This window comes from Andrographis paniculata, unplaced genomic scaffold, assembly GCF_009805555.1.
Source record: "Andrographis paniculata isolate CXL003 unplaced genomic scaffold, ASM980555v1 Contig26END, whole genome shotgun sequence".
NCBI lineage: Eukaryota > Viridiplantae > Streptophyta > Magnoliopsida > Lamiales > Acanthaceae > Andrographis > Andrographis paniculata.
Window position 1 is genome coordinate 184,330 of NW_026137557.1, and position 23,171 is coordinate 207,500.

The following is a 23,171-nucleotide window of genomic DNA, read 5'->3' on the forward strand; positions in this document are numbered from 1 at the left end:
AAGAAAGAAAGAAATCTGAGATTGATCGTCCCCGTCCTTATTTTTATGGATTCGTGTAAGTAATTTATTATGATTATTATTACTACAAGTTGTAATTTACTCGACATGGAATGGAATTTTTTTGTCGAGAAAACCAGCTGGGGGTTTGTTTTCCCATGAACGATCCGATCCTCTCCTATTATGGGCCATTCGAGCAATGCATATCCATACTCACACATACTCTTTATTAACTCAAGGTTCAAGAATATCAGGCTTTCCTTATATGTTTCTTTGTCGTGTAATTTCCTCGACATGGAATGGGATTTGTCAAGAAAACCAGCTGGGGTTTGTTTTCCCATGATCGATCTGATATGATCCGGCCACTCCTACTGTTTTAACTTAGGATTCAAGAATCAGGCTTTCTTTATCTAAGTATGTTGATTTGTCTCTCTCCCCACATGACATGACATGACTTGAATCATTTTGGGAATGAAATTTGATTGCACAATGAGTCAGTGGGCAGTAGCAGCACATCGAAAGAGACTACTTCCAAGAACAAACCAAGAGTCATCATCATCCATCCATCCATCTTTTCCCATCTTTTTCACAAATTACAACATTTATTAGTCTAGTCCCAACGGGTTGACTCTAGAATCCTATTATGTCAACTGCACTGCTGCTGGTGGCCAGTCTAGTCTTCCAACAACATTGCTGCTTCCTTCCTTGCCCAACAATTGCCAATTTGTGTTAACCAACTTTCAACCCCAAAATACAACAAGTACATTTCATCCTCTCAATCAACATTCTTCACAAAAACATGGCAGGCAGAGATGCTGCTGGGATGGGAGGAGCAGCTGGGACCTGGCTGTTCATCAGAATACACCACGCCGCCAAAGGGAAATGGAATCGTGCTACCACTATTCACATAAGGAACTTATGGATGCTGAAGAAGACACAACACAGCGACCCACTTTGACCCTTAACTCATTAATTCTCTTCCTGCATTTCGTAGAAATCCCAAAATGGCTCAATGCAAGAAAATAGAACAACTAGATTAGCCTAAAGAGTTAGTTGTAGCATTCCAACCTGCTTTGTCGTTGATGATCAGTGCATGTCCATCCCCATTAACCTTACTTTAGACCTACGGGAGAAAAAGGGTGAGAGATTCAACAACAAAGCATTCAAGACATGTCGTGGTAGTTCAGAAAAAAAGCTATTACAAGTAATCCTAGTGCATTGTTACAATTTACAGCCCAAGGAGTGGGACATCCAGGAAAAGAGAAAGCTACTCAATTATTTATGTTATGACACTTGATAGGTTTTAGTATTGTATGCCAGGAATATGACAGCATGGATAATTTCAAATAGAAAGGTATCTCAATTTACTTCTATAATGGAGGACCAGATTTTACCTTGAATTTTCACTTCATTGAATCAAACATGAAACCTGAATGCAAACTTGTATCAGTTTTGCACCTGCTAGCAACTTTTATTATGTTAGATTTAGCTGCATCCAAGAATGGATCCGATTCAATCGCCTTGTTAAAGCAGAACTTAGCTTCTTCAAAACGACCCTCGGCTACAAACACGAGACCAAGATTATTATATGCTGGAGCATAACCAGGCTGCAGTTCAAGAGCTTTACTAAACATTGCCTTTGCATTTTCATATTTCCTCAACTGCCGATAGAAATTCCCTAGGTTTGAGAAAATAGAATGTGCCTGTTGTGCTGTAGCTAAAGACAGCGCATGCTTATATACTTCTTCTGCTTGAGAAGATTCCTCCAGAAGTTGAAGTGAGATACCTGGTGAGGCAATGAAATCAACCAAGGAAGGAAACATTAACCACTTAAAAGTTCTGTGGATACTTAGCAATTGTGATTACCAAGATTGGACCACCCGTAGACACAGTCCTTCTGACGAGACACTGCTGCCTTGAGATATGTCTGAGACAGTTTGAGCTGCTGTGTACAAAGACAATGAAGGCCGAATTGATGCCACTGCACAGCATCATCAGGATCTTCTCCTACTGCCTAATTTCGACAACTGTGTATTAGCACTAAGTTTCTACTGAACGTTCATCTCTCCAACACTGAATTCACAGCCCAAGTGACCTCACAAACGATGTGAGACTCGAGAATGCACTAAATATCAATTACACTAGACAAAAGACCCAATCTGCATAAGATTTCATCCTAAACACCGGTTTAATATACTTACTTTATGATTTATACTTTGTTTGACCACAAAAATTCATTTTGTTTTGAATAACCTTCAGAAATGAAGATGTTGTTCAGATAACTAACCTGCTTTAGACTACACATAGCACGCTCTTTAACTTCATGTAATTCCTTTGGATCAATCTCAAATACTGCTGCAATCTCATGTTGAGCCTTGTGGGCCGTTGCAAGACCTGACCATGCTATTAGTGGCTCTGAGAGGATGGAATCTCCTTCTCTTATTACAGAAGCCATCTCATTTCCTGCCCAAATAAGCTGCTCATCAGGATTCTGGGACCTTTCAGCATCTCTAATTCGGTGAACTCCAACTGCATATCGTGTGGCCAAACAATTTGGATCCAGTTTCCCAGCCTACAGAATAAAATAAATACTTACGACTGTGAAAACAAGATGTTTAACAGCCATTTCACACTAAAGAGGACAGGTGTAGTAAAGGATAAAGCTACATTTATCTGCAAAATACATGTGACTTAGCAGGAACTATAAAATGGTAGTTTTTTATCCATCGAGGAAGACCATTTATAAAGATGAGAGACTTATAACTTATAATTTGCATTCTTAGACGTAATGAATTGAGGTACCTTTTCCAAGCACTTATTGGAAGTTTTATGATCACCAATCAAGTAATATGCATTGGCCAAATTTGTCCAGATATGGGCTGCTCGAGGATAGGCTTTGGCAGCTGCTGATAAACACTCTCTAGCAACATTAGCAGCCACAACTTGATTGGAATAAGTCCCACTATCAGCATTAGCTCCAGCACCTATCATTGCAGATTTGGATTCAATGATAACACTGTCAAAAAGGGATTTAAGTAGATGCTTGGGCTCCCTTAATAACATTGATAATGGACCACATCTACAGAAATATCCATATGAAACAAAATTTTGACAGCCTAACTTCTGTTAGATTTAAGTGATACCTGCAATAACAGAACCACATTTACACAAAAGTAGGGCAGCATAGTTGATTAAAGCTGCAGGATGATTCTGATCTTTCAGTAACAAAGTTTGGAAACACTTCTCTGAAAGTTCCAAACATCCACTGGAGCACGAGTTATTAAAATAGTCAAGTTAGCAACTAAATAAACAAAGAGAACTATGTACGCAAAACAGTTTTGAGGCACAAATGTTGTTTAATTGTTGTTAGCAACTTAAGTCTAGAGACTGTATTATATCGAAAATCTCTTAAAATTTTAAATCACTACAGGGAAAATAGTTATCACGCTAGCAGTCATCAAAACCAAGTTGAATGCTTTTTCATCATCATCAAAGCTACAAATTTAGACTTTTTCTATCACTGAATTGTATAGAACCTCTTTACCTTTGGAAATAAGCAACTCCAAGGTTTCCAAGGCCATCCAAGTTGTCAGGGACAATTTCCAGCAAAGAAGAATATAATGATATAGCACTCTATGGAAGACCAGAAGCCATGTTAGATCACTGACTAGATAAAAGTTTTTGCAATTTTTAATGAAGAAACTATTTCTATTTGCACCTGCAAGCGGCCAGTTCGAATAAGTATTGAACCTAGTGTGTTCCAAACAGAAGCCTGTCTAACATCTAACTCAATGGACTCCCTAAGCTTGGAACAAACTTCATCAAGCTCCTGGGGTTCCAGTTCTTTATCTGAGTTACAATTCTCCAAGCTTTCTAACAGTATACACTGCACATGAAATAGAACAACAAACAGAAATCAGCAAACAGAAAAAGATATCATACTCATACCTGATTACACAATCATGTGACAGCATATTACTTCTTGGAACAGTACAAAAAAAAAATATTGCTTATGTGGCCAGAAAACAAAACTTTAGAACGCTTATCACATTCAGCATAACCTGTGCATGGTGAAGCTGCACCACAGAGAGCAAATCTGGTCGGTCAATTTCTTCTTCGGAGCGTAGCAATATCTCTGCGGCTTTTTCATATGCCAAAATTGCCTACAGTCATTGGCATAAAGCAAATGCCATCAACAGAATAAACATGACAAATAAGCATGAGAAAATGTGTACCTTCTGAGGTTGACCCATTCTCTGGTACATCAAGCCAAGTATGAAATGGGCATGCATATTTTTTGGCATCTTTCGAGCTACATGTATCAAACCCTGAAAACATATGTTTTGTAAGCATGCTGCTCAGTGCTCATAAACAGCCAACTCAGGTAAGGCAAGGATGAGCCTTCTACTTTGTCAAGAATTTGTTAGTCTCTCCTTTCAATCGGAATATAACTAATCATTATAAACCCAAGAGAAACAAGAAACTCTTCAATCCACATCTTAAGCTCATTCAAATCAAGCTGCTTATATATAACATATTCCAAGAAACAAACAAAACAAGTAATGTTTCTGAGTGTGTATTTCTTGTTTCTTTTATTTTCTTGATGTTCTTTGTTAGAATGTGATACAACACTATGTCAAATATGTGAAGACAAAAAAACTCACAGTTTTGAGACTGCTGACTTTGTCCTCACGAGAACTGCCCCCTTGATTAGTTTGGTCATCTACATCAGCTCCATTGCAGTCAGGGGGATACTCCAACTTACATGATTTTGATCGGATCTTCGCAACTTTCTTGGGCTGCGAAGCCTCAACATCCAATGTCTCAGCATCTTTTCCCACAGAACCCACTTTTTCTAGAATAGTCTCATCAACATTTGTCCTAGAAAACCAATATGTTTGGGAATCAATAAAAGAGGCACCTTTTACTAGATTCTTAGCGAAAGGAAACGCAGCATTAAATGTTATTTCCTCCGTATCAATTGACTACCTGATTTGACTTGGCAAATAAGGTAGGCAGAACTCAAAAGGTTATTGTTGCAGTTATTCAGTTTGATTTACTGATACACTAACAAAGAAAATGTGGGAATGCAAGGAAACAACAGAAATCGGAAATGAAGCTAAGGAAAAGAGAATTAAGATTAAGAAAATGTTGTTGGCATGGACAGAGACTGATCAAGATACATTCAAGCAGTGTTTATCATTTATCACTTGAGCAAATTCCAACTATTTATTCTTTTACACAGCATAATGTATGGAAAATATAGGTACATAGTCTGAATACTTCCTTGCATATAATGCTTGGAGAACTCGCACAAAACAAAAAGAACAAAAAAAAACCAAATTTCCTAATTGAATAAGACAAATAACGCGCAACACTAAATAAATCCAAAAGTTCAATCTTTCTCACAATCCAAAGTCGTCCGAGCAAAAATCAATTTCTTAGGTTCCTTTCCCCCACACTGTCATTTAGAAAAACTAAATACCACTGTCTTCATCATGATCGATCCACACTCAAGAAGCAATTCAAGAACCCGAAATTATTAAAATAATTCCTTGCGCGGAAAATTTTCCCCAAGAACAGCCTACTGCAGATATTTACTTGTCTCAAAATTAGTCTCCTTGTTCAAGATGAGCAGCCATTGTATCTATAGGTGTAACCCAGAACTGCTTAAATACGAATTCCCAAACTTTTAATTAACCGAATGAACCAAATACAAACAAGTCACAATGAACGAAGGGGAGTTTTCACTTAAGACACTCGCAAGCAGTAACGAGAGCGGCGAACTCACCTGGAAACTGGAATCGGCGAGGAGGAGGAAGAAGAGAAAACGCATGCGTCCATTTCCGGCGGGTCAACGTTGAGGTCGGCCAGAACAATCGGCCTCGACTGCTGCATCTTGGCCGAGGCATCGGCGGCGGAAGGTTGCGGTTGAGACATCCCCCCGTAGGTCACCCACCGCAACGCTCCGCTCAATCTCCTCTTTATTCCTTTTTCTTTATTTATTTATTTAAATATATATTTCTATAAAATACGAGGAGGACTAACAAAGAATGCTAACAATAAGATAATACTACAACTAAATAACAACAATAGCAACCAATTTTACACAAAAATGGTTATATTTTGCACAATTTTCTAAGATGCGGCAAAAATATCTGCCATAAAAACTGAACAAAATTGGACTCAAACAGATCAAAGAATAAAACAAAGCAGCAGTAGTAATTCTAATTCAAAAGCAAATGAAGATTAATAATTTGTACATGACAGACACAGAGAAAACGTTTCACACACATAAAATGGCCAACACATTACATATATCTTCTGGGGAAAAGAACAAGTCCTTAGGATGGATATATGAGAGACATGGGAGGGGAGGTATTGAGGAAGAAAGAAAACAAGCCAACCACCCCACAAGAGGGCAGACGGCCAAAAGACAAACAACGACGACGACGGCGGCGGGAGTTGAGTCCTGTCCTAGCCTAGTGTCTAGCCTAGCCGAACGACGGCAGGAGCCAGCCGTGCTTGCGCGCATAGTCTACGTAAACGTCGAACTTCTCTTTGGCGTTGGGGATATCAAGTGCGAGATCGTCCAGCCCATCTTTGATCCTGCTCAGGCCTTTCGTCATCTGGTTGATGGTGATGAGCCCCTCGCCGAAGCATTCCTGCAGCAACTCCAGCATCCTCATGTCGTTCTTCTTCTCCATCGCCATCACCAGCGCTTTCTTCACCACCTCGTGATTGAAGAACGGCATGCCCAGATCCCGGATGCATTGGCAGGCTTCGCTCACCACTCCCCCGCTCTCGTATTCCTCGAGAAGCTTCTGGACCTTGTCCTTGGCATCCTCCACAGCCCACCCGGTGCCACCGCCCCAGCACCTCAGGATCCTCTCCCCGGCATGCCGCGCGCCTATGAGGGACCGGGCCAGACTCACAGTTTCAGTACCGCTGCAATTTGGCAGCAGCATACCGCCGATCTCGTCCAAGTTGAGGGGAGCAAGGACGTCATCTACAACAGCTCTCGCCAGGAAGAAGGCAAGCTCGGTGGATGCATCTAGAATGTCAAGAGCAGTGTCTTCTGCGCATTCCAATAGCATAACAAAACCATTGACTATATCGTCGGTCGAGAATATCTCTATATGGAGTGCGGATAGGAGAACTGACGCCATTTCTTTTTCTCGGTTTTTCTTGTCCATGGCTAGCGTTATGACCTTTTTGAGGAAAATTGGATTGTATTCAGGCATATCTAGGTCTTCAAGACTTCTAATCAGTTCAGGGATATCATCCGAGAGGAAATATTCGTTGATAATGGCAACAACTTCTTTCTTGTAGCGCCTCAGCTTTTCTTCATTCTTGTCTGGTTTCTCGCCATCCTCGCCAGAAGATTTCCCATAGGATGCATCAAGCCATCCTTCAGATATTGCCTGGGAAACAATGGTCTGATACATTGTTTTGGCAGAAGGGATATCGAGCGCTAGATCATCCAGGCTCTCTGCTAATCGAGAGAAACCTTTCACCATTTGACTCGAACTTATCAGTCCCTCATCTGCTGATTCCTTCAGTAGTTTCATGATGAGGGGCTCTGCAGTTCGAATCTCCATTGCTAGAACCAAGGCCTTTTTCACAACTTCATGATGGAAAAAGGAAACACCCAACTGTCTGATGCATCTGCAGGCCTCGGAAGTATCTCCACTTTCAACATACTCTTTCAAGAGATCAGCAATTTTTTTCTTCACCTCATCAACAGTGAGGTGAGTACTACCGCCCCACCGTCGTTCAACCAGCTCTGCATGATGCGGGGCGGAGAGATAGCTTTTCTCAGCAATTTGCAAAACCTGATATCCTTTGGATGTTTCTGGAAGCATTTTTTTGGCTCTCGTGATGAAAGCTGGGGCTAGAATGTCATCAACCACTGCTCGAGCAAGAAATAGAGCAATGACATCAACAGCATCCAGTATGTCCACAGCCAGGTCATCGGCAGATTCAAGCAGCATGAAAAAGCCCCGACTAATCTGGGCAGCATTAATAACATCAGCATACAAAGCAGATAGCAGAACTGAAGTCATCTCCTTCTCTTTGTTGTGTCTGTCCATGGCCATGGAGATAATGCGCTTGATGAAGTAAGGATGATACTCGCTTGATCCTAGTTCTCTAAGATCAGAAGCAGCTACTTCTACATCACCGGTGGAAAAGTACTCTTCAATTAGGGATGCGACTGCTTTCTTGTATTCATCCAAAGGATCGGATACAGTTGATCCAATAAGCTCATAAGGATCCTATTCAATTAACGGAGTGAGAATTATAGAATGAATCAACGGAAAGATCTTAAATATAGGCAAAAGAAGAAATAGGTTATTATATGCACAATTACCTCACCACTGTCATAGTTGGGATCATTTCGGTCAAGACAAGATTCACCACCAGTGTCAAGTAGTTTGCCCCACGTGCCTTTACCGCCAGCTCCATCTATATCAATCAGATATATGCACAAACATTCAATATGGAATGTGAATAACGACAAAAGCTTCAAACATAAAAACATACCTCTTACTTCGCAACTAAACAAACTGATTTACAAGACAAACGACAAATTATGGTTTGGAGCACAATCTCAAAGCTCATAGACATAAAAGTTAAAAACAATAAATTCATTGATTTCTTATGACCTAAGGGTGTCTCTCAGGGCACTATAACTAACTGACCAATCGGCATGGAATTATAACTAGTGTGCGCTGAAAGAATAGAGAATAAAAAATATATATTCACTAGATCCTAGTGGTCAAATGATTAGGCACTATGCACAAGGCACCCATTTAATACACAAAGCCTAACTGAAACTTTCTGTTCAATCGCTCAGCAGGTACATTGTTGATCGAGTAGCTTAAATGAGTGGATGTAAATGTGCATATTAACTGCAGATGCACCCCACCATGGTTAGAATGATTAACGAGCATGATAGATCACAAATAGCAGCATTTCATAGTAAATTATGATATCAGGATTTAGGCTACTTTAGTTCCGTGCACTAGATAGTTCCTTTAAATGAACCTGAGATACCAGTAACCTATTTAGAGATTGACATTCCTTCTGTGTGTTTAGGTTTAGAAGCATTTTCTTATATACAAATCACAATGAGTAGAGCATCCAGATAACCCAACCCAAGTTTGCTTGAAAATATTCAACTGAAATAACTCAATGTATCTTCTGCAGTTCCGTCTTTGCCTGATCTATTATCAACCCTTCTTGATAAACTACTCCATTGGTGGTGCTCCTATAGTTATCAAAATGGGAGCTAGTCAGCATTTTTAAGGGCATTTATATACAAAGAAAGCAGGGATTATTTTTGTTCCAGGCAGATATCAAATGCTTCATTCAGAAGGTAGACATCCAACACTATCCTGCAGTTGCTTAGCATCTATTCCTTATGCATCATATGATGCGCACCTAACAATTCAGTATTATAAAGCCCATGGTTAAGGACATAGAAATTGAATGGAAGCTAAAATGCTTCTTTCCGTGATTAAATTGGTAGACTGCTATAACACTACTAAGTTCAAGCAACAAAAGCAAATCCAAACAGCAAATCCTTTATTCCAGTTAGTTAAATGTTACAAAGAGCATAAACCATCAAGTCGTAAATGATCCAACACCATTCATCTTTCACCCACTGCTTAGCAAAAAACCAAATCTCAGGAAGATATTATAGTGATGTTAGCGGAAGCAACATCGTGGACAGTTTCTGACTCGATAAAGGCATCCAAGCCTATACCAAGCCAATCCCTACACTAGAAAACACTACTGCGTAGTATCATCCTGCGGTCCACAATATCAAAAAACTACATACCAAATTGACTAAATTAATCAAAATGAATTCCTTTAAGTTCTTACCCTTCTTAACTCTGATAAATTTTCCAGAGTGGGAACGGCGAACATGCCTGACCGCCACGCCCCCAACTGCAGCCGAATGTCCTCCACCCGGGGCCTTGACGTGGTGGTGCTCCGACAGAAACGACAAGTTCTGTCCGGGAGATTTCTGACCGGGAGACCTGGGCCGGGGGGATTTCGGCGACGACGACAACATCAATGACGGCGTCACCTCCATATTCTGCGAAGCTATCTTCATCGTCTCCCTCTGCTCCTCCGTGAGAAAGCCCTCGCTGCTAGCCATATTCCTCCCTTCTCAATAAAACCCTATCGTCTCAAACAACAAAATAACAAACACACAGAAAAACACACCGCGATTCATTTCAAATTGAGTAAAATCCAACACCTTGATATATACTTACGACACAAGCTACTCGATTTCACACCTATTACCTCTCACGAGTCTGGCAAAACTCCTCTGTTCTTGGCTCGGATCTCGAGCCAAGACAGGATGTACCGATTATCGAACCAATCGAGACTCCGATCCTTGAAGCACTTCACGAACGAACTCGACTGCGCGTCTGCTCGCTCTCCGATCGAATCACTTAACCAACCGCGCTTGGCACTCTCACTCTTTCTGTGCTGTTGGGGAGAGAGAGAGAGAGAGAGACAAAGAGAGAAATGATTTGGATGAGAACGAAGCGAATAAATAGGGAGGCTGCGGTTACTTGTACACGTCATCACCTGCATAGGGTATCCACGTGGCTTTTGCGATTAAAGCGGGTTTCTTTCCTCTACACCCTCCTCTCCGGTGCCATCCCCTGCAGTGCCCTACAATTCCTCCCAGAATCGCTTCTACAGACCCCGCGGCGAGCCGTGCGTGCGGTTAGGGTTTCGCTGTGTTAAAATGACAAGAATACCCCCCGGATCTCTATACTAGCATTATTACAATGCACACAACAAATAAATTAACGGTTGGCAATAACAACAATAGTATAATACAAACAACGCTGTTTTTACAAAATCCATAATCCATTGAAAACAGTAGAGGATAAATCAACACACATTTTGCTGAATTGATCAGAGTCTCTTTCCATACATATCAGTAGTTGCTACTATGTAAAAGAATTGTTAGTTTGCAGAAGCACAATGCAGGGCATAATCCATCAGCTGCTCATTCCTCTGCTCATTCCTCAGCTGCCATGCCTGAGAAACAACACAAAACCCAAACAATTCATCAAACCAGATCAATGCAAAAACAAACCATCGCCAGATCGGATCAAGATCCTAACATTACCTTCCGGAATGGGAACACGGCGTTTCGCCAGCACTCGAACCTCGACAGCTCCTTCGAACTCAGGCCATCTTCATCGATTCTCCGGTCGAATGGATCGACGCTGTTTGAAAGAAATGGCCCTCCAGGAGTGCTGGCTCCGATGCTTAAAGCATTCCCTTCGTTGCTCCGGATGGTCTTGAAGAGGTCCTTCGTTCCAGACGACACACACTCAGAAGAACACATCTCGATGGGCTTGTCGCGTGTCGCCGGAGTTGCATTTGCATCTGAGTTCTCCCAAGCATTGCTCCCACACTCTGCTGAAAGATTCTGCCTCAAATTCACTCTGCGCGAGCAGTTGAAGAGCCTGATCAAGTACGGCGCCTTCTTGAACCCTTTGGGTTTGTTTGCCGCAAGGTTTATTCTTAGCTCGACGTTGTAGCCGAGCATGCATTGGAGCGCACCAGCAATCGTTTTCCATGATTTTTCAGCTTTCGACACGTACTCAAGGCGATCAAACTCCAAATCCACCACTGCTGTACCTGCACACAATGCCCGGTTCAATCACAGACGACAGGTGACGTATGGGATCCATTAAAGAGGATTGGTTACCTTGATTGAGACGAACAGATACCAATTTCCCATGTTTCTGTAAGAACTTCCTGAAAGAACTCGAAGTGCAAACTCCAGCAGCTCTCGTCCAGACCAACTGCAGCTCTTCCTTCCCGGTTTCAACATCCTCACGGTGCTTAAAACTCTCTCCCGTCGAAGATGTGCTGAGAAAATCACCATCTACAAAAACACAACTTTGGTCAAGAAGCGCAACAACATAATCTTACATAGCGATCGAATGCAATAGCATTTTCGAAATCTTTTCTCACCTTGTGGTTCTAACGTCCTCACGCTCAACCTGGCGTTGCTTGCATCATACGACGATCCAGTTGAGCTTAGCTGGAGAAGAGCTGCAGTTAGCCATGTTGTCTGGTTCTTCGACAACCGCAGCTGTTTCTCAGTTTGCAAGAGTATATTCAGCGCAGAGCTCAGTTGCTGCAAATCGGCTTCAGCTGTGGCGACGAACAAAATTATTCGCACAGAAAGCAACCGGATAGAGAACAAATACGTCGTAAAACCAAGGGACAGCAAAACATACAATTATTTGTGCCAAAAAGCTTCCTTCTGACCTCAGAGACGCCCTCCGGGCATTTTCCGGCAAGAATGTCCATAATGAGGCTCGCCAGCTGCGACGTCAACTGCAAAGGATCTATCCTTGATTCGAGTAGCTCTCGGGTCTTTTTAACCGTGTTAGACGCATCGGATGACAATGCAAGATGCAGTAATTCGAGCAGTTCATCGTTCGAAACAAATCCATTCTGCAACAACAATCATCGAATTAGGCTCGAGATCCCAACAAATAAACAAGTCGAAAGGATGGATTAATACTTACAACTTCATACACTAGTGACATGGTTATCTTCTTCCCTAGCAAACTCAGCTGGTCGAGCATCATCTCTGCATCTCGAAGCGAACCGTTCGACTTTGCAGCTATGAAGTTCAAAGCATCGGGATCATGATCAAGACCTTCTTGAAGACATATTCTCTCCAACATGTTGCCAATGTCGACCGGTTTCACCTTCTGAAAATGGAACACAAGAGACTTCGAAACTGCGCTAGAAGGAATCTTGTCGAGGTTAGGAGTGGTCATTATAAAGACAACTCGCTCGGGAAGCTCCTCAAGGCAATTCAGTATATCTGCCCAAGCTTCCCTGAGCATCAGGTGGCATTCGTTCACGATATAAACCTTCAATCTAGAAATCACCGGAGGGATTCTCGCATTCTTAATCAGCAATCGACGCCTTTCTTTTCTGTTAATTCTCACCGAGTCAACCTCTTTAACATCCCTAGACCGTCCAGAGAAGAACGAGGCACACTCTCGACATGAACCACACGGTCTGCCATCGTCACGGGAAAGACAATTCATCGCAGCAGCAAATATCCTCGAAGCAGATGTCTTTCCAGTTCCACGGGGGCCATGAAAGAGGTACAAAGAAGCTATCTTTCGATTGTTGATTATGTTCACAAGAGATGTCGTCACTGTTTTCTGACCAACCAATTCAGTAAACGATTTCGGCGTAAATTTTTGGCAGAAACTTCTCGGGCTTTCTACAAGCGTAGTACTAACTCCTTCGCCGTTGATCTTCCAATCCGCGCTGGTTCTAGCTACTCGTGTATGATCTGCATTGCCTAATGTAAGAGGCTGCTCCTCATCGGGAAGGAGACTCGAGTCTCTTAACCTCATAGTTTTCGACCAGCAGCTGCTTATCCCACACCCTTGATGACAAAACTCCATCATACCGGCGTCACTGTTTCTGTACAACAACATTTCACGAATCCTCGAGCATTCTTTCTCCTTCAAATCTTTATCTTCCGTCGAGTAAGGGCTTCCAGCACGACTCAAAACATCACCATCATCCAGCTCATTACAAGAACCCCCTCCTTCAGCGCAATCACCAAAGCTGAATCCATCATCGTGCGATCCTCTGTCGTGAAACATCATTTCCACGTCAAGAGGGCGCACGCTTTTCTCCCCTACTGCCCCTTTCAAGACCACAGGAGACACTTGCTTCGAACTACAACAACGTCTTGACGAACCAAAACACAAGTCTTGATCAACATTGCCGCTGCATCTGCCATTTCCAAATCCTAAATTGATCCCATTGTGTGAATTAGTCTCCCAATCCAAATTATCGTTCATGGCAGACAGTTTGCTCAAGGAATTCGTAGCTGGATCACGTAAAGACCTAACTCTCCTAAGCGCTACCAATGCCCTGGATATTGGAACATCGACAGAATGCCGGCGCCCGTCCATTTCTATCACTAAACTAAACCAAACCAACAGAAGACCAAGTCACATTTTGACAATCACAAAACCTGAGAAAAACAACATTCCAGAAAGTCATTCTACAATTAAAATTTAACCATTTTGTTCTAGCCAGTAGCAAATTATCAGCAAATCAAAACTTAGGCCCTACAAATTCAAGAAACAACAACACAAAACTAAACAGGAAAAAGAAGTAAGCAATGCAAGCAAGCAAGAAAAAAATGCAGCTATGTTCTGTAATAACCTTTTGTTTTTTCTCCTGAAACTCACCAAAAGGGCAAAAGCTCAAAAAGCAATGTGAAGGCAGACATACGTACAAAAAGATGAGCACAATGTACCTCCCTTTTCAGCAGAGCAACACAGCAAACGTTGAAAACAACAGTACTGTAGCCTCCATTTGAATCACTTCAACCCCAAAAGATAATAAATAAATAAATTCAACACACCACGTTGAAAAACCATCTTCGTCTTCCCTCCAAGTTCCAAAATATGGCAATGTATATATATACACACACATACATAATAAAAAAAGAAAGAAAGAATTCTCGAAACTGTAAACCCAGATAAAAAATAAAGAAATTGCAGATTGAATTTTGCTCAGTTCCTTCCAGCCATAGCCATACACACACTAGCAGTATTCTACTATCCAAGTCCCTCCATTGTACAAAACAAGGCAGGAAACACGACAAGTTTGAAAACGTTGGAAGGGAAAAAACACACAAAACCTGTGGATTGAAGAAGAAGTTACAGATACGTTGTCTGATTTGCCATGGAAATCCGCAAGGCACACGAGAATTTTCAAGGCAGAAGCGATAATTCCGGAAGACCCACAAGGCAAGATTGCTGTTTATTATTATTATTATTGTTCCAATTGCACAACCAACGTCTCTCTCTCTCTCTCTCTCTCTCCCTAGCCACAGTGTCGATGCAGAGTGAGAAAGGAAAACAGTGGTCAAATTCGTCTCATCTTGCCTCGGCAATGTGACGAATGCAATAAATGAGGAAGAGTGAAACGCATGATCCCAATTGAATTGAATGGATGAATGTGGGGGTGGGGGTGGGGATGGGGGGTTTAATCTTTAAGTCTTCTCTAATCCATTCCATTGGTTCCTCTTCCTCCGGATTGAATTGGAACAGAAAGCGGTGAATCCCAATGGGGTATAGCCCTTCCAGATAAGATGATTTCAGCTTTGCCTGCAGATATTCCCTTGTCTCGTGTGTATTTGTCAGTTTTTTACTCTGCACTTTTGCAGAGTTTGTTTTTGGCATTTTGGACCTTTTTTGAGAATAGCAAATTGACAATGGCGATGGCCATTCGCCCATGAAAACTGCAGCCGGGTCGGGCCCGGGTCAGGCTGGGCTGGACTTTACTCCGTAGAGGAGTAGTCTTGGAATTTCGCACTGTCAATGCAACCAATTGCATTCAATAATAAAGACTAGCCCGTGGGTGGCGCGTGGATGCACGCTCCCTCTGCTACGGGGAATCGTCCTTCTGAGAATATTAATTGCAGCTTTTTATGTTTCCAATAATTTATTTATTTATTATTATTAGTATTATTTTAAATATAATCAAAAGGAAATCTCAATTTTTAATTCAATGATAGTAAAAGTTACCGATTTCTTGTAACTTGACATAACATTAAACATTATTGCCATGAATTATTTTTATTATTTTTCTATTATTGATAGTAAATGCAAACAATTTTCAGTCATTTCACAGTTGCTGTTTTTATTATTAATAAATAATCAATTTATTCAAGTATATATAAATAGAAGAACACATAAATGCTGGAATCATTCCAGTTTCCATCTATTTTATCAAGAAAAACAAAAAATGAGGTAGGCTATGCATAGCATAATCAACAATAAATTAATTTTAATTTGTGTTTATGGTTGTAAAATCATGTAATTTTTTTTTTTTTTTTTCCATCAGACATTTTTATTTTTGTCACACATACATAAATGAGAAATTTTAAGAGAGCATGCACTGTAGTACCCAACTTTTTATTTTATGTTATGGTTGTCAGTCACACATTTTGCTCTCATTGCATTTAATACAATTCAATCAACTGTCAGAAAAAAAAAAAATAAAAAGAAAGAGTAAATTTTGCTCAAATGGAAAATAATTTGATTTTTTCTTCAAGATGTATTTGATATTGTAGCAACTAAATTCATATGAACAAAAATAAAAGATTACATTGGGTTTCAGGTTTAGCCTGTACCTATGGCTTGAAATTTCAATAATATCACGTCATCATTAGGTCCCGTAAGGGAATGATCTGTTGCTGTAAGGGTTGGACGTGTGACCGTAAATTTATTCAATTTAATTTAGAGTTTATTCGATTCGCATTCGAATATTAGCAAGTGAAGATTATCGTATCATCAAAATAATAATAATCAATGGATAGCTATCTTTATTTTTGTTTTGTTTTTTTTTTTTTCTACAATGTTATTATTATTATTATTATTATTATTATTATTATTATTATTATTTAGTGTAAAATATATAAGATCAAAATGATAGTATTACATTTCTCATGGAATCAGTAGTAACAAATAATTGGACCAAAATAGTGACGAAGCCCAAATATTACAACATCAATAATTTACAGGCCTTTGGTAGGCCACGTAATGGGCCTCAAGGTTTAACTACCCAATATGTTTTATTTTGTAGATTTATGTTTCTATTTATATATAAATAATAATTGATTGTGATATTCTATATTCTCTTCATCTACTATCTCTTTATTCTTCATCTACTATCTCTTTATTCTTTTGCACAAGTAAATTTTAAAATTTTAATAAGTTCATTCGTCCATTTAATAAGTTTATATATATTTACTTTTTACATTACTATATTTAATATTAAAAATATTATTATATTTGTATATTTTTTTTGTATAAATAGTATTTTATTAGTATTATAAGGCAATATAAGTAATTTTTTGTCATTTTTTAAAAATTTATACTACTTTTTAATATAATAATTAATATTCAAATATCAATACGAAAAAAATAAATATAAACTTCATGGAAATAGGGAATATTATATACAATAAAAGAAGTATAAAAAGTTTTTTTTTTTAATACTTCTAAACTCATATGTTTTTAATGACAATATTTATAATATTGCGCAAGTATAGAAATTATTTTTTATAAAAAAAAATTTACAATTATAAAATATGTATATAAATTGACTGGACCAATATGATAAAATTATGGAGAGAGAAAATTTAAATTTGAAACCATAGAAGAATAAGCCCATAATTTTAAGTAAGTTTATTCTAACAAAAATAGGGACGCATTTTTTTAAAAATATTAATATATTATTATTTTCAGAAAAACAAAGACATCCAAACGATTTTTAGTTATCATATAAAATATTATAATAATTCCCTAACTGTCAAATAAGTGTGTGTGAAGCGCAAAGTTCGGCGCAATAAATGATAGCGTTATAGAGATGCGAATTTATTCGTATCACCTGCAATGCCACCCCTTGACTAACAATAACATGCAAATGCGATTGGATGGCACCTCTCTCCTCTCGCCACGTGTCCATGACACGTGGCCTTGCCTGGTTAGTCCGTCACCTTTAGGCTTTAACGAAAGTGACCTCACCACTCAGCACATGATCATCCCTCCCCCTCCCCCTCCCCCTCCCCCCACTTTAATTTGTCTTCTCCATTACCTAAATTTTTGTTTTCATTTTCCCTTTGATTGAGGAGAATATATGTATATATATGAATGATATATTTAAATTCCAATAAAAAAAAGTACAACAAATGACACTAAATTACGTAAGCAATCTGTAGGTGTATTTGTGTTTAAATATTCAATTGCGATATTATGTGAAATCAAATACGTACTCTCTTATTCTCAAATTCTTTGTAAGTGGAACACAAAAAATAATAAACATATACTTTGCGGATACAGAGATTCAAATAATATAAAAATTACTCATAGTAACGAAAAATTCATATCAAACACAATCAATGATTGTAGAGTAAAAGATTTTTTTTTTTTTTTAAAAAAAAAAACCTATATCAATTATTCAAATGGCATATGTGTAAAATATATGAGTTCAATATATATATATGTATATTTAATTTATGGATTTGAAAATATTAATTAATATTAAAAATTGCATGGAAAGCGGGGCATGTTTGATTTTGAGATAAATGAAGTTTGATTTTTGGAGCCAATGCATGTGCACTCCTAATTAGTAATTATATTCTCCACTAACACATTACACATGCACCTCCAAATTCAATTCCTCTTTATATATATATTCAGACCCAAATGCAGTTACTGAGTAACATATAAAATTATTCATTTTATTTATCATAACTAATAAAATATTTTTGAAAGTATATATACACTTGTTTAATTTACACATACACTAAAGATGAAAAAGGAACATTAAAGAATTTATAAACTGAATTATATATGGAAAGTAATTATTTATTTATTTATTTGGGCAGGCATTGTTAGTGACAAATAAAGTAGAAACTAAAAATGTCACATACATAGGGGCCACTACCAAAATACTTATAATTTCCGTCGGTGGGTGGCAATAATATAATAATAAACCAAGTTAAGATTGGCTCAATTTCTTCTACGTATGTAATTTTAATTTGTTGGTGCTTCGTATTTATATATTAGAATTAAATAACTTAACAGTATTTATGATATTTCTACCAAACATTTAATTGATCGACATTAGGTTGTACTTTTAATTTCATTATAAAATATAGTAACGTAGTCAGACAGCATATTGGTTCTGTACTCAAATTTACTTTTCAATTATATATATATTCTGAGAAAGGACAATTGAAATTTGATGCTGATTAAAAATCCAATCTTTTATTTGTTGTCAAGGTAATTAATCAATTTATTGATAAAAATAAAAATAAAAATAAAAATAAAAAAAGGGCATATCCCTATATATAATTCATCCTTTTTACTATTGACCATAAATCTACGGAATTACTCCATTGGATTCTCCTTAAATGAAGGAATCAGACAGAGCCCTTTTTCCCTTTAGCAAAAGTCAAATATGATAATTACCCAATTTCAATTTTTCTAAACCTACTACTACAACCCGTTATCAATTTCCACAAGAATTGTACTTGTAGAAAAATCTTCCCTTAATAAAAAAGAAAACTATATATTATTATTTTTATTATTACAAACCCATTTCTTCTTACACACAAGAAAAGAGAATGAAATAAACCAAGTTAATAATGTGAGTGACATGCATGCTTAAATGATGGAAATTTTGAAGACCAATATCCCTTGCCAATAAAGCCACCAATTTTCTTGATTACACATATGCATGCGTTGCTTATAGGAAAAACAACTAAAATTAAATAAATAAACAAACAAATTTCTTATTTTTATAGGACCATGTGCCCTCCTCTGCCCTTAAATCAAATTAAATTAAACTAAACCAAATCAAATCAAATCATATCATATCAAACACCCCTCCAATTTTTACTCGATTAAATTATACACAGCCATTCTCTCTCTCTCTCTCTCTCTCTCTCTCTTCAAAAGCTGCATTGTAATAAAAAAAATTCTAAACCAAAACATTTTATTACATCTCTCCTCTGTGTCTGTAGTGTACTGTAATGTTGTCCAGAATTAACTACCAAAACTAACACATCCAGGAGGCATCCCGGGCTAGACACTCCCAGGACCCCGACTCCCCACGCCGTCATTCCTTCACTCCCAGCGAAGACGCTCGTCATAGTCCAGGACCTCCCAAGTGAAAACCGTTGGCAGAGGAGGATATATCATACATAGAGATAGCTATAGATATAAATATAGATACACAAATATAATCTCTCTCTCTCTCTCTCTCTCTCTCTCTCTCCGTAAAAGCAGTAAATCACAAGGGCCTACCTGTTACGTTTAGTTAATTCACTCCTTCTTGTCCGGCTTTAATCTTATATATATACATACGTACACTATATATAAAGCCCCACTCTCTTCACTCCACTTCATCATCATTTCTGCTTCCTTCGCTGTTAATTTGCTTTTCTGCCATGGCTATGGCAGCTTCGGTTTCTTCTGCCCTTTTCCTCCTTCTTCTTCTTCCTCTGCTACCTTCCCTCATTGCCTCCTCCTTCCCCACTTTACAAGACCCTGAATTGGTCGTCCAAGAAGTCCACAGGTAATCAAATTCAATTCTTCCATTGTAATAATAATACTAATGATCATAATTAATTAATCAATCAATATATTGTCAGCATTGTCCTGAATTTTATTTTATTTTATTCCATGTTACAATGTGGCAGAAAACTGAACGCGTCGAGGAGGAAATTAGGGTTCCTGTCGTGCAACACCGGGAACCCAATCGACGACTGCTGGCGGTGCGACGCCGCGTGGGAGAAGAACCGCCAGCGGCTGGCCGACTGCGCGATCGGCTTCGGCAAGAACGCCGTCGGCGGGCGCGACGGGAAGATCTACGTGGTGACGGACTCCGGCGACGACGACCCCGTGGAGCCGAAGCCCGGGACCCTCCGGCACGCGGTGATCCAGGAGCAGCCCCTCTGGATCATCTTCGCCCGGGACATGGTGATCCAGCTGAAGGAGGAGCTGATCATGAACTCCTTCAAGACGATCGACGGCCGCGGCGCCAGCGTTCACATCGCCGGCGGGCCGTGCATCACGATCCAGTACGTGACGAACATCATCATCCACGGCGTCCACATCCACGACTGCAAGCAGGGCGGGAACGCCATGGTCCGGGACTCGCCGCGGCACTACGGGTGGCGGACGGTCTCGGACGGCGACGGCGTGTCGATCTTCGGCGGCAGCCACGTGTGGGTGGACCACTGCTCCTTCTCGAACTGCAAGGACGGGCTGGTCGACGCCATCCACGGCTCCACGGCCATCACCATATCCAACAACTACATGACTCACCACGACAAGGTCATGCTTTTAGGGCACAGCGATTCCTACAGTCAGGACAAGGGGATGCAGGTCACCATCGCCTTCAACCACTTCGGAGAAGGCCTCGTCCAGAGGATGCCCAGGTACATACATTAATTATTTAGATTTGTTTTTGTTTTTTATGATGGCAATTTTTTAATTTGTTTTTAAAATATGTGTGTGTAGATGTAGGCATGGGTATTTCCATGTGGTGAACAATGACTACACCCATTGGGAGATGTATGCCATTGGAGGAAGTGCTTCACCCACCATCAACAGCCAGGGCAACAGATTTCTTGCTCCAAATAACAGGTTCAGCAAAGAGGTAATTATTTTATTTTATTTTATTTTAAGTATTATTATAGTGTTGTAGCATATATATGTTCTGCTTCATTTAATACCATTCGGTATAATGATTCAATTCCCTCTTATGTTCGGTTGTTGCAAAGTCGTTTTTTATATTAACTAATTAATTACTTTAAGGTGGGCCAATAATGTTGGGGTGGGGTGGGGTGGGGTGTTGTGTTAGTATTTATAACTATTTGGAAATTCTTGCAGAAATAATTAAATAAATACTTTTCCATCTACTTTTTTATTATTACACTTACATTTAGCTTTTCCTATTCAAGCAAGTATGCCCATTTAAAATACCCAACTCCCGGGTCAATCTGAGCCGTTGAATCTACAGATTCCAACAGATTCAATGGTCTAGATCTATTTCATAAACCCCCAAATCTTCCATCACCAACCACTTATTTAATTTGGTCAAATTTAATTTTAGTCCATTCTTTTTCTCCATCCCATCACATGCTACACCACTAATTTGACACCATATATATATATATTTTTTTAAAATTTAATTCTACTTTATAATCATTGTAATTCTTTATAAAAATATAATATTTTTTCTCAAAAAATATTAATGTTCAACTTTTTTGTAGGTGACTAAGCACGAGGATGCGCCGGAGAGCGAATGGAAGAGTTGGAATTGGAGATCGGAAGGAGACCTTATGTTGAACGGCGCTTATTTCACGCCGTCCGGGGCCGGTGCGTCGTCGAGCTACGCCAAAGCGTCGAGCTTGGGAGCTCGACCGTCGACCCTAGTGAGCGCCATAACCTCCGGCGCAGGCGCGCTAACTTGCCGGAAAGGGTCTCGGTGCTAACTAAGTATAGGTGGAAAATGAAGGATGGACGGATGCTCAAAAATTAATTAAAGGACTACATAATATAATTGGTCCAATTGAGGAGCATTAGGGTTTTTTATTTTTCAAGATATCTTTGTGCTTATTTTTCTTTATATATGTTTTTTTTTTGGCTCACAAGAATTTCAACTTTTGTTACTTTTTTGACTAAGTTGTCTGTGAAGATGACAACCTCGTGGCCTGCTAAATCTGAACCATTAGGGATTCTGTTATTTTGGGACTTGTAATTGGTTTATGACAATGCAAGTGCTGCATGCAATGTTTCTTTTGAATTTTATTTTTCTCTCTCTATTCTTCTCTCTCTATATGTATATATATATATATGTATGTATAAATATATTTTTGACAGAGACAGAAACAAGAAACGAGAAAGTTGAGCAGAGAAACAAAATAGAAGAGTTAAGGAAAGAAAAGGACAAAGGGTTAGGGTAAGGGTTTATGAAGAGATGAACTATATGAATATATAAATATAATCCATCTTATTAATTAATTAATTGATAGATTAAATACTAATGATTTGATTAATCATAGGGAATGATGTGGGATGATTTTTTAACTATGGGAATCTGATGCTGATTTTATAGAAAATGACAAACACTAGTAGAAAAATTAGTAATATTATCAACCAATTTCATTATATATATATATATATATATATATTGCAATGTTATTTAATTAATTAGTCTAGCCCTTAGCTTATTGAAACCTCATAATTAAATATATTCTCAAAATATAGGTATTATTCAAGACACAAATATTTCACCTTAAAAATGTTATTTTGAAAATGACAAAATTTGTTGATATAAGTTGTGTTTCTATTAAATTAAAATTATATATGCATGGTTGTATATACTTGGATTTTTGGAATAATAAACATTAGGTGGAACTTAGATTTTTGATGGGACAAAAGGTTGGAGGGAAGATGAAGATCATTGAATTGCAAACATGCATGGTTGGTTACGTTTTTCTCAGGTTCCTTAGACTGCATGCTTTATTGTCTTAAATCCATTGTGTGCTAACA

General features: G+C 38.8%; 4 protein-coding genes across 6 annotated transcripts; 1 reads left to right on the forward strand and 3 right to left on the reverse strand.

Annotated features, from left to right (window-relative positions):
- Positions 1-502: 502 nt before the first annotated feature.
- Positions 503-6,080, reverse strand: LOC127246051 (uncharacterized). Its single transcript, XM_051267241.1, has 13 exons — positions 5,789-6,080; positions 4,662-4,878; positions 4,233-4,325; positions 4,059-4,160; positions 3,716-3,883; positions 3,542-3,630; positions 3,141-3,262; positions 2,800-2,981; positions 2,285-2,569; positions 1,864-2,011; positions 1,392-1,783; positions 1,066-1,120; positions 503-978 (listed from the first exon to the last, which is right to left on the reverse strand). Exons 1-11 carry the CDS (start codon positions 5,935-5,937, stop codon positions 1,401-1,403), a joined length of 1,938 nt encoding a protein of 645 aa, XP_051123198.1. The 5' UTR covers positions 5,938-6,080; the 3' UTR covers positions 503-978; positions 1,066-1,120; positions 1,392-1,400.
- Positions 6,081-6,200: 120 nt separating this feature from the next.
- LOC127246050 (MA3 DOMAIN-CONTAINING TRANSLATION REGULATORY FACTOR 1) lies at positions 6,201-10,538 on the reverse strand. 2 transcript variants are annotated; one of them, XM_051267239.1, is made up of 4 exons: positions 10,315-10,538; positions 9,886-10,188; positions 8,369-8,463; positions 6,201-8,273 (listed from the first exon to the last, which is right to left on the reverse strand). In XM_051267239.1, exons 2-4 carry the CDS (start codon positions 10,163-10,165, stop codon positions 6,492-6,494), a joined length of 2,157 nt encoding a protein of 718 aa, XP_051123196.1. In that variant the 5' UTR covers positions 10,166-10,188; positions 10,315-10,538; the 3' UTR covers positions 6,201-6,491. The 2 variants fall into 2 exon arrangements, with proteins under 2 accessions (XP_051123196.1, XP_051123197.1); XM_051267240.1 differs by having other exon boundaries at positions 10,308-10,538.
- Positions 10,539-10,841: 303 nt separating this feature from the next.
- LOC127246048 (protein STICHEL-like 2) lies at positions 10,842-15,262 on the reverse strand. 2 transcript variants are annotated; one of them, XM_051267234.1, is made up of 7 exons: positions 14,738-15,262; positions 12,579-14,062; positions 12,285-12,504; positions 12,016-12,198; positions 11,747-11,926; positions 11,159-11,676; positions 10,842-11,067 (listed from the first exon to the last, which is right to left on the reverse strand). In XM_051267234.1, exons 2-7 carry the CDS (start codon positions 13,998-14,000, stop codon positions 10,993-10,995), a joined length of 2,598 nt encoding a protein of 865 aa, XP_051123191.1. In that variant the 5' UTR covers positions 14,001-14,062; positions 14,738-15,262; the 3' UTR covers positions 10,842-10,992. The 2 variants fall into 2 exon arrangements, with proteins under 2 accessions (XP_051123191.1, XP_051123192.1); XM_051267235.1 differs by lacking the exon at positions 14,738-15,262 and adding an exon at positions 14,351-14,718.
- A 4,725-nt stretch (positions 15,263-19,987) lies between these two features.
- On the forward strand, positions 19,988-22,427 carry LOC127246054 (probable pectate lyase 18). Its single transcript, XM_051267244.1, has 4 exons — positions 19,988-20,187; positions 20,312-21,052; positions 21,135-21,273; positions 21,890-22,427. Exons 1-4 carry the CDS (start codon positions 20,060-20,062, stop codon positions 22,109-22,111), a joined length of 1,230 nt encoding a protein of 409 aa, XP_051123201.1. The 5' UTR covers positions 19,988-20,059; the 3' UTR covers positions 22,112-22,427.
- The last annotated feature ends 744 nt before the right edge of the window (positions 22,428-23,171 follow it).